This window comes from Hydractinia symbiolongicarpus, chromosome 3, assembly GCF_029227915.1.
Source record: "Hydractinia symbiolongicarpus strain clone_291-10 chromosome 3, HSymV2.1, whole genome shotgun sequence".
NCBI classification, from domain to species: domain Eukaryota; kingdom Metazoa; phylum Cnidaria; class Hydrozoa; order Anthoathecata; family Hydractiniidae; genus Hydractinia; species Hydractinia symbiolongicarpus.
In genome coordinates this window covers 3857814-3873201 of record NC_079877.1, presented here as the reverse complement: position 1 = coordinate 3873201, position 15388 = coordinate 3857814, and the positions used below count along the sequence as shown (strand labels likewise).

The 15388-nt window shown below is 35.6% G+C and overlaps 1 protein-coding gene across 1 annotated transcript; it reads right to left on the bottom strand.

The window, feature by feature from the left end:
* Positions 1-716: 716 nt before the first annotated feature.
* LOC130635523 (rRNA 2'-O-methyltransferase fibrillarin-like) lies at positions 717-6403 on the bottom strand. The gene is made up of 10 exons (XM_057444876.1): positions 6288-6403; positions 3183-3275; positions 2960-3013; positions 2819-2866; positions 2598-2692; positions 2334-2510; positions 2118-2250; positions 1859-1971; positions 1492-1637; positions 717-1327 (listed from the first exon to the last, which is right to left on the bottom strand). The coding sequence occupies exons 1-10, from the start codon at positions 6298-6300 to the stop codon at positions 1303-1305; spliced, it is 897 nt and encodes a 298-aa protein (XP_057300859.1). The 5' UTR covers positions 6301-6403; the 3' UTR covers positions 717-1302.
* Between the last annotated feature and the right edge of the window lie 8985 nt (positions 6404-15388).

The window sequence follows — 15388 nt, the reverse complement described above, 5'->3', positions numbered from 1 at the left end:
CGAATTTAAATCCCTTGCGAAAATTTATTCCTTTTCTTCGCCCATTCTGCCTGAATTGAAAAGGAGAAATATATATTTTTCAAATATATGCATCAATTTCAGTTACATCAAGTATTTCTGTTTATTTACTTACATCTGAAACATAGCATATCCAGCAGGATGCGTTTTTTTTGGGCACCATGCGAAATTTTGGAAAAAATGTCTGCCGAAAACTGTTAACGGCAAAAAACACAATACTTTTATGTGACCGTTTCATTAAGCGGCCTGTTTTTTGGTCAGTACGCTAAATTTTGTCGTAAATGGAGACAAAACTCAGTAGTCCGTGTCATACCACCCAAGAAACATACGCCACCAAATAGGCGACATGAAATTAAGCAACCTTCAATAATTTTAAAATTTTGCTTATCCACATGGACTCTTAAACGAAAATCGTGATTTTTACCTGGTCTTGTTTAGTCAGCAACTAACTGAAATTATATCAACAGAACTAGAGTCTAAATTAGCCAGCGTTCTTTGCTTCTTAGCTGTCTTAATACGACGTTAAGAAGAAATCTTTTTCCAAAATGTAAAATCCGAGAATTTTCTTAGAGTTTTCAGACCTTTCTTTATCAGAAAATATTGACCTGCAGAAATTTCTGCCGTTTGAGAAATGTACTTGCAAATTATCTAAGTTTATTTTCTCACATTTTTTTCCCGCGAGTACCGAAGACTTAAGATCCCACTAATATTTCTCTATACAAAAAATGAAATACAATGTGATGACAGGAATTGTCTGAATGTTACAAAACACTACAAATTAGTTTTATGAAAAAATATTTTAAAAACGTCGACTTGCGGATTGTCCTGAGTTTTACTGAGTTAAAATATACTTCTTGTTTTTGTATATTTATTTTCGACTGGTATTCAAATATCGTTTCCAAAATTATACAATCGCTTTTTTAAAAATAAGTAAAATGACTAAAAGATATAAACACAAACCACGAAAACCTGTTTTCAAGATAAATGGAAATTTTAAGAAACATTTTCATAAACAAATAATCGAATCAGAGAATATACAAACACCTTATTACGCTTAGAGCAAAAAATGAGAAGCAGAGATATACTATCTACAGTACGGAGAAAATTTTGCACGCCCTTGCATGTTCAATGTAGTTTTTCAAACGGTAAAAAATTGTTCCATCTATGTCGTTGTATCCTCCAACTTGGTCAATCATTTCGTATTATCAAAACGTCGAATGATCCACGTAGCGCAAACACGTGGGTAGTTCGAAATAAATCATTCATTCAATGCTATGCTATGCATCAATCCTTCTTCTTTGGTGGGGCTCTAAATAAAGAGAAAAAACAGCTGAAGTTAGCATCCATAACATTTTTATCTACGGTGGAAGTTTGACATTCCAGATCGCAACCTTAATCGATGCGTCACAGCATAAATCTTTGTCATTACTTCCAATGCATAACAAAGGTATTTCTAGAATCATCTGTTTTTACCTGTATGTTCCAACAACGACTGCGTGGTCTCTTTCGTAAGGTTCCAATGTGAGTTGTTCTTGCGGTTTTAGTTTCTCAGATTGCAATTTCTTTACTTCTCCTGCGAATACTGCAGCCGGTGCAGCAGTAGAATCAATGCAGTTTGCCTGAGGTAAAAACAGAACAAAAATGATTAACACAATATACCTTCTTATTTTCACAATAACATCTTAGTTTCGTATGATGCAAAGACATGCTAGGTATCCTTGACAGTAGATCAAGTTGCAGTAACCCCAAACCGTATTATTTGTACAATTCATCGTAATACGTAAAAATTTAAACATCCTCGTTCGAAGCTTTGGTATACATCACAAAAATTTTTGTTTACCTTGATAGATATAACAAAATGTCCACCATTCTTTAAAAAGTTGTGCGCGTTGATAGCAACAATACGAGCTTGATCTGGTTGAGCAACATCAGCAAATATTGTATCTACCATACCTACAAGAAAGGTGGTTTCAATCAGGTTTTTAACAACAACAACAATGATCTATTTCAATTCAACAGAAATGAATGAACTGTATACCCCACAATTACCTAAAACTTCGAAAAACCAAATTGATTACGCACAAACACATTCGACTTACCAACTAACATTCTATATTTATGAGGATGCCGAGCATCTTCGATAATTGGAATAATATTTGTCCTTTGTTTGGCCACATTTAACAAGTCACGTCCAGAACGATGTGAAAACTCTACAGCATACACAAGACCTTCCTAAAAGTTAGGGAAAAAATATAAATATTTTTTAATTTATTAACCTTAGCTGTACTAATAAAAAGAATAGGTAAGACACTTACAGGTCCGACTATGTCTGAGACATGTGACACAGTGGTTCCAGAAGCTGCTCCCAAATACAGTACTTTAGCACCAGGTTTCATGTGAATTTTATCAACACCGCCTAATATAGCTGCTGCTAATTTTGAACGAAATGGATTCCAGACTCTGTATTCAGTTTTGGCAGCCCCTTCTTCTCCCTATTAATAAAAAAACTTTCTCGAAATCTCCATTTCAGCATATTAAGGTGGACACACACAAAAAAGCACTTTAATGGTGCAACATACATCTATGGAAACTTTCTTTTCTCCATACACCGTGTTGCCAGGTATCAAATTTAACGTAACCAACGCATCCTCTTTCCCTCTGGCAATGAATACACCTATAAAATGGAAAAGTAGTAAGGTACAAATAAATCTGAAATTCTGGACTAAAAATAGAAAGATGACGATGTGTCTGAATTAAAAAAAATAATTTAAATTTTAGTCAATTGAAAATTACCACGAACCTTCATGACGATGTGGTTCAACAACTGTTTTTCTTCCACCTCTCATTCCTTAAAATAAAATGAAAATCAAAACTTCTAAAAATTCTTAATACCAAGATGAAATGAAAAATGTTGCATGAAAACACGACAGAATTTTCCTACCTCCCCGTCCACCACCACGACCACCACCTCTACCTCGTCCACCAAAACCACCACCTATAATATTTTTTTAAGTAGGATTTAACAAAATAGCAAGACAAAGAAACAACAGAAAAGAGAAAACACTGTCTATTTTATTACTCAGTTCAACAGTAACATGCATAAAAAATTCCAGTGTAACATTGAAAATAGGCTTTAAGATTTTACTTTTATGTATTTTACATACCTCTTCCACCACCACCTCCTCTTCCTCCACCGCCACGGCCACCAAAACCACCTCTGCCTCCTCTTCCACCACCACGTCCACCACCACCAAAACCTATAAAAAAAATTAACATGATGCAAATATGTATAAAATTGACACACTAAAAAACCGCAAGGAATTTCTAAAATAAAATCAGAAATTTAGCCTGGCTAATTCTACAAGAATATGTGTGCAAGAACATTTATTTTTAGGGGACATTGAATTGTTAAGAGAATAATGGATGGGCAAATAGTCGAGACAAAAATCTTAGTGTCATTTAAAGGGTAACAAATAAGGGGTATAACTTGTCTGTTATTTATGTATAAACTAACTTAACCTTTATTGTTGAATGGAGAAGAGACAGAAAACAAAGAAAATTTAAATTTTCTAGCAAATATCAGCAACATAACAAAACGCTGAAGCAAAATAGTGTAAACAACGAAGCCCTCACTATTTTAGTGCTCCAATTTATCAGAGGTAGAAAGCTTTCTTTCTCTTTTTTTTTCTTTTCTAAAAGCAGTAGGCATTGTGGAGGAGGATACCACCTCTCCTGATTTTACTTTTACCACTTGCTGATTAACTGTAACAATAAATTCACAGTTCATTGTGTATTCTTAACCTCTGGGATAGAATAATTGGAAATGTTGTTCTAACCTGTCAAAATATTGTCTATAAGCAACATTGTACTCCAATCTGGTGCTATAAATTTTCAAAACAAAGCTCACAAGGAAATTTTTTTTGTCCAATAAACATGCATTTTCAGAGCATAACCATAAAATATTTTTACATTCCTAATGTTTGCATGTCTGAAAAATATTTGTTTGAGGATGATCCCTAGAAATACATGAGAAATTTGTTTTTAGACCAGTTTTTGTGATCTGTTGCTTCAGTAATAAAAAAAGTTCTTGGATAGTGTAGCAAAGTATGAAGGTGAAAGTATATCAACCAGTGGAATTGTTCTGCCCAATCTTGGACAAATGGGTGACAGTCAGTTTAAGACTGAGCCATTTAATCTAAAGGCAAAAAGTTCAATAAACAGTTTAGCTTCACTAACCAAATTATAAATTGTGGCTCCGTAGATTAGTGGTTATAGCTTTTGTTACTTTGTGCAGGAGACCGGGGTTCAATTCCTCTTGATGGGGATTCAACATTTGCGAGTGAATGTTACCATAGTCCCGGGTTGAAGCAAACCATGTGAGGGAAATTGGGAAGATGAACACTTTTTGGACCGTTGGATGTTGCCGGGAGATGTCTAGTAGAACGCAGGCCTTATACACCTTTACGATAATTCGGGAAAAACTAACACTCCATCGCAGCTTATTAAGCAATCAGAGAGGTAAACATCACAATTTTATAAGAGTTTATTAAGGAGAAAACACGTTTTTTGTGATAACTTTTCTATCAGCGTTTTGTTTTTAATGAAAAGTACACATAAGTGTATCTTATTATTAATAATGTTTCCTGAAAATTTGAAATTGATGCGACGGAAATTAAAAAACTGGAGAAAATACGCTTTTGTCTCTAACAAACTCTCATAAAACACGATTTTAACTCCTTTTTTCCAATATTGTAAAATGATGGAGAGCCGTAGGAACGCATGTACAATTGAATTATTGTAAAGGTGTATTGGGTCTGTGTAGCTCAAAATGAGCATTAAATACTCTAGAAACCTCCATCTAAGCCATGGCCCCTCCCAAAAATAATAGATAGGGTATATCCCTCGATATTTGTGAGGCTAGCCATGTAAAACATGCACATCTATCAGTCAGGGTAAACACCTAATTAGGCAGCATGACCTAATTAGTCGAGTCGTTTAGTTAGGCGACGCGATGTAGTTTAATTAGACTACCCATAGTCTAACTAGGCGAACGAAAACTTTCTGTTGTAAATACGTCAAAATCACTACAATTTTTATGTGAATCAAATATGTCCACTTTGCAGATAAGTTTGACTAATTGTCGTCTTATTTGCATCGCACATTGGTAACTTATGACCCAAACCTCGTGTGGCAATTTGTTGTTTTAAATAATGGATTTCAGCCATTCACGCCGCAAGAGGGTGTCGATAAGCCGCAAACGTATCCGCATATATAAGGGCGAGTTCAGGCGACTTTTCGAATTAAATTGACGGTTGTCCGCTAAAACTGCCCGCACTTTCCCGAACACACTCGAACTCGCCCGGAACATTTCCGAAATGCAACACTTTGTAACATAAACATGGCGGACGACAGTTGAAAGAACGCGCTTGAAGAGAAAGGAGGTAATAAAGTTTATATATAAGTTATTTATCAAGTAAATCTTATCAAAAACCATAAAAAATAGTTCTTTTAAGAACTTAGCTACCATATAGTTAGTTCATTTTAATTTTTATACTTTTTTAAATAATTCTTCCAGAGTCATTTATGGTGAATCTTTTTTTTTTGTGCATTGTTCGGGACTATGCGGGGTTTTTCGGGCAAATACCTGAATTTTTTTTAAAACGCCGAATTCGCCCCCACTTTTTAAGGCGGATGCGGCTTATCGGCACCCTCGTCACGCTGCAGGGAAAAAATAAATATGGCGGACAAAAACGTCACCTAAATAATAGGCGACACTTAACTCAAGGCACCAGTGACAATTTTGGAATCATGGGAGCGTAGACTATCCATTGTGGACAAAGATTTTTTCTTAGGAATGTGTGAAAAGCCATTAAATATTGTAATGTCTTAACTAGGTTACATATGGCCTAACTAGGCTACAATGAGTCGCCTAAATAGGTGGCATGCGCTAATTAGCCTACCGTCGCCTAATTAAGTGCTTACCCTGACTGTCTATCTATATATCTATCTATCTAATAGTCTGTCCCATATGCAAACAAGCTGGTCATATCGTTTTAAATCGGGATGGCCAGGTGAAAATAGCCTGCTGTAGCTAGGGATCAAACCCACAACCTGAGAGAACTACTGATCCACCGTAGAGTATCAACTTCAGGCCTGGTTTGGCCTTAATTTTTTCCAATCGCATCAGGATATACTATGAAAGATTTTACGCATTGGTTTACAGAGAGTTAAGAAAACAAAAGAAAATAAATAACATAAAATTATCTTACCAGGTCTACCCATTTTGCGTACAATGAGAATTAAAAAGACAAATTGTGTCTCCAATTCTTATAGGCAACTTCTTCAAACAAAGCTGGCTAGAATGTTGATGCACGTGTGTTGTGCACGCTAGAGGCTTTTAAAACGCGGGTTCTATTGTTAATTACGCGGGTAACTAAGGCTACATCTTCATTATGCGAGTTTCCTGGCATCATTTGTTGTACGCATATAGTGTCGTCTGATATCTTTTGAATTTTTAAATGCTTAAATTTAAATCCGTTTTTTTGTTTTATTTTTCATTATTACTTTAGCTGTTAAAATTTTAAAACTCGCTACAATGCGATAAAAATACTTTTGTAGTAAACACAGAGATTTTCTTGTAGTAAATCCAGGCCTTACACGGCAGATTGTCTACAGAACTGCTCTCGCGCTGCACAAGTTTACTCGTTTTTATTCAAGATGGCGCAGAAAGCTGTGCAACTTGCTCAACAAGCAACTGCTGCACTATCTGCTGTTTCGCCTGGAATCTTAGTTCGTGTTGGAAACAGGGGCATAAGTAATATTCTTTTTTTTTACCTTTACTTCCTTTTTTGCATCTCGGATATAGCTAGCCAAGATTTTAAATGTCAAGAAATTAAAACATCTTTTCTCTTTAGGCCACCCTTAAAGATATAATTAATTAGCGTCACCCGACCGACTCACTTTGAAAGGCTAAAGTCGAGTTGGGGAGTTGGTATATTTGTAAAAAATAAACCAAACAATCCACGAACAATCTTTGACACGCAACAAAATCTACCATTTACCTTTTCAGCCGTCCTCCGAATTATTTCGATAGGGGACTACGCTGCGCTACTCAGTGCTATATTTTTTTTTTGCTTTGCATTTATACGGCATTACAAGCGAAAACCATGGAAGCGACATTGACTGACAAAAATCGAACTTGAAACAGAGGTTAAAAATACAGCTGGCGTACATTTAAATTGAATAACAAAATATGGCTGCGAATATAGTATTTTTGTAATTTTTTGGGAAAAATTTTTATGCGACTGACTGACCGACTCACTTTTGTAATTAGAAATGACGCTAACCAAACATATTTTCGACGGTGGTCTTACCCAAACAAACCACCAACGGTCTAATTCACAAAAATAGGTGATTACTTTCGTATCGGAAATTAACTACATAAGCAGGAAGTTTATCATAGATGAATTCCGTTGTTTACATTTTGGCGGTAAAAGCTCTTTGACTCTGGCATTTGTGTAGCAGGAAAAAAAAGGTGCTAGAATTTTGTGAAGAGAGGTCTTTTTCTGTGCATTTCTTCTCATGGAAACATTGTTGAGGTTATAAACTACTATCAAGTGTAGATTGATGCCTTTTTATTAGCTATTCCACGCAAAAAAAATGAAGTTTTAACAATGCTATTAAAACAAGGCTTTGGGCCTTCAAAAATTCTTTTCAGGCCCGGTTAGCGGCTAAAGGGGCCCAAAATTTTTTTCGAAGGTCCGTTATTGAAAAGAGTTCAGTGAGACAAAAAAATGAGAGGTCACTCAACTCTCTACGATAAAAAATTCAAAAGTTATGTATGTTTGAATATATTGGAAATGGACTAAAATTTGACAATTGAGTATATAAATTATAGCTAGATAAATTAGCAATAGTGGCACCATTTTAATAATGCTATTTCAGAGGAAGTAGGTGTATAATGAAATTGTCATTACTCAGAGTTATGATGAAGCTTTAAAATTTTGTATGTAGTCAGATATATTATCGAGGTTACTGAAAAAAGAAAGATGAAATTAAAAAGAAGACATTGCACTGCAAATTTTAAATTTAAAGTGAGCTGTTGACATTCTATTTCTAAAAATATGTTATACACAGAAATAAAAAGCACTGCTGAAACTCCGAATTACGTTTCCGACCTGGATTCAACACAGTAGGGATATAAAATCATCATCATCATCATCATCATTCTTGGCTTAACGTCTGTTTTCCATGCTAGCATGGGTTGGACCGGGTATATTAATGACCCTCTTCCAATCTGATCTAGACTGTGTTAGATTTAAACTCAACTTCCTCTCTATCAAGTCTGTCCTTATAACCTCCTGCCAAGTCTTTCTCGGTCTGCCTCTGGGCTTTGCCCCAGGAACTATTAAGTCTCTACACTTTCTTACCCAATTATCCTCCTCCATTCTTTCCAAGTGCCCCAGCCAATTCAATCTTCTTATCTGGATAACATCTTTAATTCTACGGAGACTTAGCCTGCTTCTTAGCTCATCTGAACTCTTTCTGTCTCTCAGACTGGCATGACACATCCACCTAACCATTCTCATATCATTCCTTTCTAAACGGTCAAGATCTTCCTGCTTCACTGCCCATGTCTCACTACCGTACAACATAACACTTCTTACACAGGCCTCATACAACCTACCTTTTACCTCAATTGACAGGACTCTGGTAGTCAATAAAGGAAGTAACTCTCTAAACTTTTTCCAAGCAGAACCTATCCTGCAAGTAACACTTCTTCCAACACCCCTTTCACTGCCCAACATATCACCTAAGTAACAGAAGTTCTTAACTATCTCTAACGAGCCACTGTTGTACATCATTAAAGCTGGAAGTACTTCATTCTCTATAATCTCACCTTTGCAACGCTTGCATACAAACTGCATGTCAGCTCTTAACCTTCCACTAATACTACTGCACTTCTTATGTACCCAATGCTTGCAAGTCTGACAAAAAATTGAGTTACTACCAACCCCTTTCCTGCAAACTCCACAAGGCCACTTTCCAACTACAAGGTCACACTTGGCTGCAATGCTACTTATCATGACTTTAGACTTTGCTGTGTTTACCTTCAGCCCTTTCTCTTCTAGTCCTTTCTTCCACTTCTCAAACTTTTCAACTAATTCTTCCATCGACTCTGCTATGAGAACCAAATCATCTGCATACAATAACTCCCATGGACAACCTGTTCTGAACTCCATCGACAGCGCTTCTAAGACTAGAATAAACAACAAAGGACTAAGTACAGAACCCTGATGTACACCAACATTTACACTAAATTCATCACTAAGTGAATCGTTAATCCTGACACGACTTTTAGCATTGCTGTACATAGACTGTACCATCGTAACTAGCCACTCATCCACACCTAATTTTCTCATAGCCCACCAAATAACTTTACGTGGCACTCTATCAAAAGCTAAAATAAGACAAAAATAAGACAAAAATATAGTTTGATAGTTGAAAATATCCCCTGCTACCCCTGCTTTCGAAAAAAAAAATCTAAAAATTTAAGTTTACAAAAGATTTGAATATTAAATTAAGTGTATAATTTTATGAAATGGACTAAAACGAAGTTTACCAACGTGTTCCTCGTTTTCTTAAATCATAAAACTGGAATTAAGATTGAAAAAAGGAATCCAGGTAGGCTTCCTGCTTGAAATTCTTCACCACCAACTAATCCTGTTCTGCGCGAAAAAACATATTTGGTTTGGATTAATGAAAAGTAGCTGAAAATCGGATTAATCAGGTTTTCCATGTTATATACCAGCAAAAAGCACAAGAAAAGCTATATTGGTTTATGAAATATAACGCAAGAAAGTTGAGATAAATTTCGAATTTTTTCAATGACGTCAACGGGTCCCGTGGAATGGCTACCTTTGTGTGAAAAAATAGACTGATAATTACTTTGCTTCACCTGGCAAGTAGATGACTTTTCACAAAAGTTTAAAAGTTTGCAGTTTTTTCGCACGTGCGCGAGCATTTCTATAGGTAGAAAATATAAACAACAGACTACAGTAATCAAAGAAATCCATCCAAAAAGAAATAATTTGCCTAAAATTAGGGACATTTTTTAAGGAGAATAGAAAAATATAGTTAAATTCAATTCCAGTTCCTCTTGGATCTTATGCTACCCAAAAAATATTTAATCTTCTTGAATAGCCATTTTACCCTGTGTGAGTCTTGTTTTTTTTTGCCTTTGCAAAAGTGCTTGCATGCCTATTCTCAAAATGAACTCAAATCAACTATGTCACACAAAAAGTAGTCTATTAGGCTTCTACAGTCTAATTAGTACGTAATAAGCTATTTAGGCGATTTATCTCTTCTAATTAGGCTATCAACATGCCAGATAAGTTGCCTTATTTTGAGCTTCCTGATTGGAAATTTTTGACAATTTTGATATTCATTTTTCTCTCAGTAAGCTGAAGTGAAATTTTGAGCTATGGTGCGCAAATTAGATAGATAGATAGATGTGCATATTTTACATGGCTAGCCTCACAAATATCGAGGGATATACCCTGTCTATTATTTCCAGGAGGGGCCATGGCGTAGATGGAGAGTCCTAGAGTATTTAATGCTCATTTTGAGCTACACAGACCCAATTAGAGCCCGCGCTCTACTAGACAACTCCCGGCAACATCCAACGGCCCACACAGTGTGCCATCTTCCCAATTTCCCTCACATGGCTTGGGTTAACCCGGGGCTATGGTAACATTCACTCGCCCATGTTGAATCGCCGTCAAGAGGAATCGAACCCCGGTCTCCCGCACAGAGTACGAGAGCTATAACCACTAATCTACGGCGCCACTATCTACGGCGCCACAATTAGTTTCCTTATTTCTATAAGCTTCTCATGAAAAACTTTCCCATATGGATTAACTGTTCAAAGTTAGTTACTGTAATTGGATTAAGTTTAGGAAAATTAGTTTTTGTGACTTTTGTAAGTTTTTGGCAATTCTTCTGAATTTAGAAGTGCTTGTAAAGAGTTGCAGGCAATGTCCAGGCAAATTTGAGTATTAAATGCGCATATATAGACATAGGGTCAGAGGCACACATTTCAATAAAGCATTTGTTAATCTGAGTTGGTCAAGAATGATAAAACAAGTATATAATATCTGACTAATAGAAAAATGCTAGATTAAGAGGAATAAAATTGTGTGAAAGTGCCTATGTTGAGGAGTGTGCAATACCCAACAAATTATATTAAATTATAAATTATTATTATATGTACACTTTCTCCCCAGATGTAAATTTGCACCATTATAGTTACATAAATTATTTTTAGATGCTGTTACCAAATTTGGTCGAGTCTTGAAACCCAAGGCACAAAATTTTGCCAAAAATGCATCCGTCGAACTTGCTCCACCTGCTCCCAATGAGTTTCTGCATCAAGCAAACGTAGTGAAAAATGATATCATCAGTGGAGAAAGTTTGAAACGGGTGTCAGAAATGACCGTGAATCAGTTTGCCGCCAAGGGATTAGTTGTAGTTGAAGTAGCTTTCTGGTTTTACATTGGTGAAATGATCGGTAGGCGATCAATAATTGGATACAACCCGAAATTATAACATTTTTGTATTTTATGCTGGTTACGTGTGATTATGTTTATGAATACGAATATAAATATAGATGTTTTCGAATATTCAATGTTATTGTTTTTACTCATTTCAGAGAAGAATACTTTTGAAAAGATTCTATCAAAAAAATTTTGTCTGCAGTTAAAAGGTGCACTGGATGGAAAAGCAACATTTGTTTTGCGCGGAATATTTCTTTCAAAAGATGCGCAAAACAAATAGCTTGCGCCGAACTAACTTGTATGACTACATACGTGACCATCCGAAAATGCTTTTGGTGCTGATCAGCGAAAAAAAACCCGCTAAAAATATACGCAAAAATTGTGTGCTAACCCGTCGAAAAAATAGTCGTAAAGGATAAGTATAGAATTGGTAAAAGGTGTATTAAAATTAACCTGTCCGTTTAATGAGATTCTTAACGGGCCAATATAACTTGCCTTCAAATTCTTTCTTGTTCTCTCCAACTGGCGCATTTAAAAAAACTGACCTTGTAAATGAGTGCGCTGGGAAATTGAATGTTGTGATGGTTCCGGCTTTCCACCTGCTCTTGTGTATTCTGTGCAACGAATTTCAACATTTCTCCCTAACGTAAATAGCACAAAATGAATATGCTGATTTGCAGATTTTACATGGCGGATAAATGTTCTAACTTTTAAATGGAAAGAAACTTTTTAATATATTAGAGGGCGAAAATTTTTTTTCCGCCGTCGACTGTGATGCAGCCGTTACATAAGTTTCATTTCAAAAGCAAAAAAAAATTTCGTTTCAGTGTCTAGTTTACTCCACTTTTATTCAAAAATGCATCAAAGTTTAAAATGAAAAAAATCGCTTGCTGTGTGAACGCATGCAACGTTTGATGCGACATCATACAAACGCTTTATATTTATGCTTAGATTTAATATTGGGACTGGTTTCCCCGCCCAGCGCTATCCTCTGTAATCCCGCTCCCTTTCAGAGCTTTAAGTAGTTGACAAATAAGATTACAATGACTCCGCATTGTAACTGGTAGATTCTGTATCTTATTCTTCTCTCCAGGAATTTTTTACTAAGATATACTTTTGACCCTTCATCTTTGGGTCTCTAAGGGCAAAGTTTTAAGTAATAGCTTTTGCAAAAAAACGATATTTTTACTGCAAAAAGCAACCTCGTTCCTAGCGCCTGTTGCTTCTTTTTTATATTGGGACAGCGAGACAAACACAAAAGATACAAGATGCCCTGGGGATGATGTTGTGCGAGTAGCTATAAAATTTAGCGGATAGAACACATTCCAACCGCGTCCCCAGGTCTTTCCAAGTTTCTTTTGCATCGAGCCGTTCACATTGTACAAAGTTTGAACATCTTTAAAAGAGGTACGTAAAAGGGAATCGTTTATGTACGTTTTCGTCGGTCCTAATTAAAATTTCGTTACTATGGGTCGACAAATATTTAAAACCCATTTTTCAAATTGTGACGATAGATTTAAAAAATTTTAAAAAACGCTTCAGTTATAGCTGACGGAATAGAGGCCAGTGCAAAGTTTGGGAGCAATGTTTGGTGCGTAATGTTTGCGATATTTTAAAAGTATCACGAATCTTATTGATCAATAAGCCTTAAATAACTAGTGTTTATTGTTTTACAAGAAAATGGAAAAATAAAACATTAAAATACTATGTTGTATAGCCTAGCCAAGAAACTGTTTTTAGTTTCACGCCTAAAAATTAGTTCTGACAACCACAATTCCTTAAAGAAGTGTTAAAGTGAAATTGTTTTTGTAGCGACTTGGTACAACTGACTTTTTGAAATACAGTCAACGCGAACACCAGATAACTCGAATTTTAATCATCTCTAATTATTTTCTTTGGTCCGTTTAACTTTCGGTAATACTTTCTGACAAAATACTTCTGTTAACTCGAACCGCGGATAACTCGAACATTCGTTAACTCGACCCATTTGTCGTCCCTCATCCCCATTCGTCGGATAACTCAAACTTTTTATTCGAAAAAAGGAAATCACAGACTAGATAAGTGTCAGATTTTAATATTTGTTTTTAGTTTTTATTAACTCCTGAATTAATATAAATAGATAATGTTGTCTGTTAAGGAAAATTCAATGTACAAGGGACTTGCATGCCTTTTTCATCGCCACCTTTTTCCGATAACTGTTGCTCCAACCTGTGCCTAGGACTTTTTATGCCTTTTATATTGGACCGCCTGAACAACTTGTAGGCCATCTAAATAAAAAAAGCCTAACAAGTCCTGGACACGAGGTTGCTCTTGCCCCACCTTTCAAAAAGGGAGTTCATTTAACTTGAACATTCGTTAAGTCGAAATCATCGGATCGAGTCACCGGAAGTTAACTGTACATACATTTTCTAAAAATTATTTCCTAATAAATGTTGACCTCAATTTTTTTATTCCTATTTTCATGATCATCTTAAAATTTAGATACTTAGATACAAATATTTAAAACCCATTTTTCAAATTGTGACGATAGATTTAAAAAATTTTAAAAAACGCTTCAGTAAGATATAGCTGACGGAATAAAGGCCAGTGCAAAGTTTGGGAGCAATGTTTAGTGCGTAATGTTTGCGATATTTTAAAAGTATCACTAATCTTATTGATCAATAAGCCTTAACAACAAGCAACATTTGTTTTGCGCGGAATATTTCTTTCAAAAGGTGCGCAAAACAAATAGCTTGCGCCGAACTAACTTGTATGACTACATACGTGACTATCCGAAAATGTTTTTGGTGCTGATCAGCGAAAAAAACCCCGCTAAAAATATACGCAAAAATTGTGTGCTAACCCGTCGAAAAAATAGTCGTAAAGGATAAGTATAGAATTGGTAAAAGGTGTATTAAAATTAACCTGTCCGTTTAAAACACCAGATAACTCGAATTTTAATCATCTCTAATTATTTTCTTTGGTCCGTTTAACTTTCGGTAATACTTTCTGACAAAATACTTCTGTTAACTCGAACCGCGGATAACTCGAACATTCGTTAACTCGACCCATTTGTCGTCCCTCATCCCCATTCGTCGGATAACTCAAACTTTTTACTCGAAAAAAGGAAATCACAGACTAGATAAGTGTCAGATTTTAATATTTGTTTTTAGTTTTAATTAACTCCTGAATTAATATAAATAGATAATGTTGTCTGTTAAGGAAAATTCAATGTACAAGGGACTTGCATGCCTCTTTCATCGCCACCTTTTTCCGATAACTGTTGCTCCAACCTGTGCCTAGGACTTTTTATGCCTTTTATATTGGACCGCCTGAACAACTTGTAGGCCATCTAAATAAAAAAAGCCTAACAAGTCCTGGACACGAGGTTGCTCTTGCCCCACCTTTCAAAAAGAAAGTTCATTTAACTTGAACATTCGTTAAGTCGAAATCATCGGATCGAGTCACCGGAAGTTAACTGTACATACATTTTCTAAAAATTATTTCCTAATAAATGTTGACCTCAATTTTTTTATTCCTATTTTCATGATCATCTTATAATTTAGATACTTAGGGCCTGTAAAATTTGGGTGCATTTATGCGTAATTGATTTTCAAAGTTAGTTTACCGTTTTGGCTGTATTTACCCTAACAATTTGAAGTACTCTAAGAAGTATTCCTAACCCAAGTGCGCTTTTCTGCTTTAAAATACGACAAATTAGAGAACTTAGACACGCAGTTTATTTTCTGTCCATTTCCTGAATAATCGTTTCAACATAACTCAAATTGAAAGTGATTGGCTGTTTTCGGTAAAAGAAATAGATAGCTGTAGCTGCC

Bases quoted from the DNA above. Each gene is read 5' to 3' on its own strand.
- LOC130635523 (XM_057444876.1), bottom strand. The intron at 3,014-3,182 runs GTATGTAAAATA...AAAATATTATAG, and splicing joins AGGAGGTGGTGGTGGAAGAG to GTGGTGGTTTTGGTGGACGA. The intron at 2,693-2,818 runs GTTCGTGGTAAT...TCCATTTTATAG, and splicing joins TGAACCACATCGTCATGAAG to GTGTATTCATTGCCAGAGGG.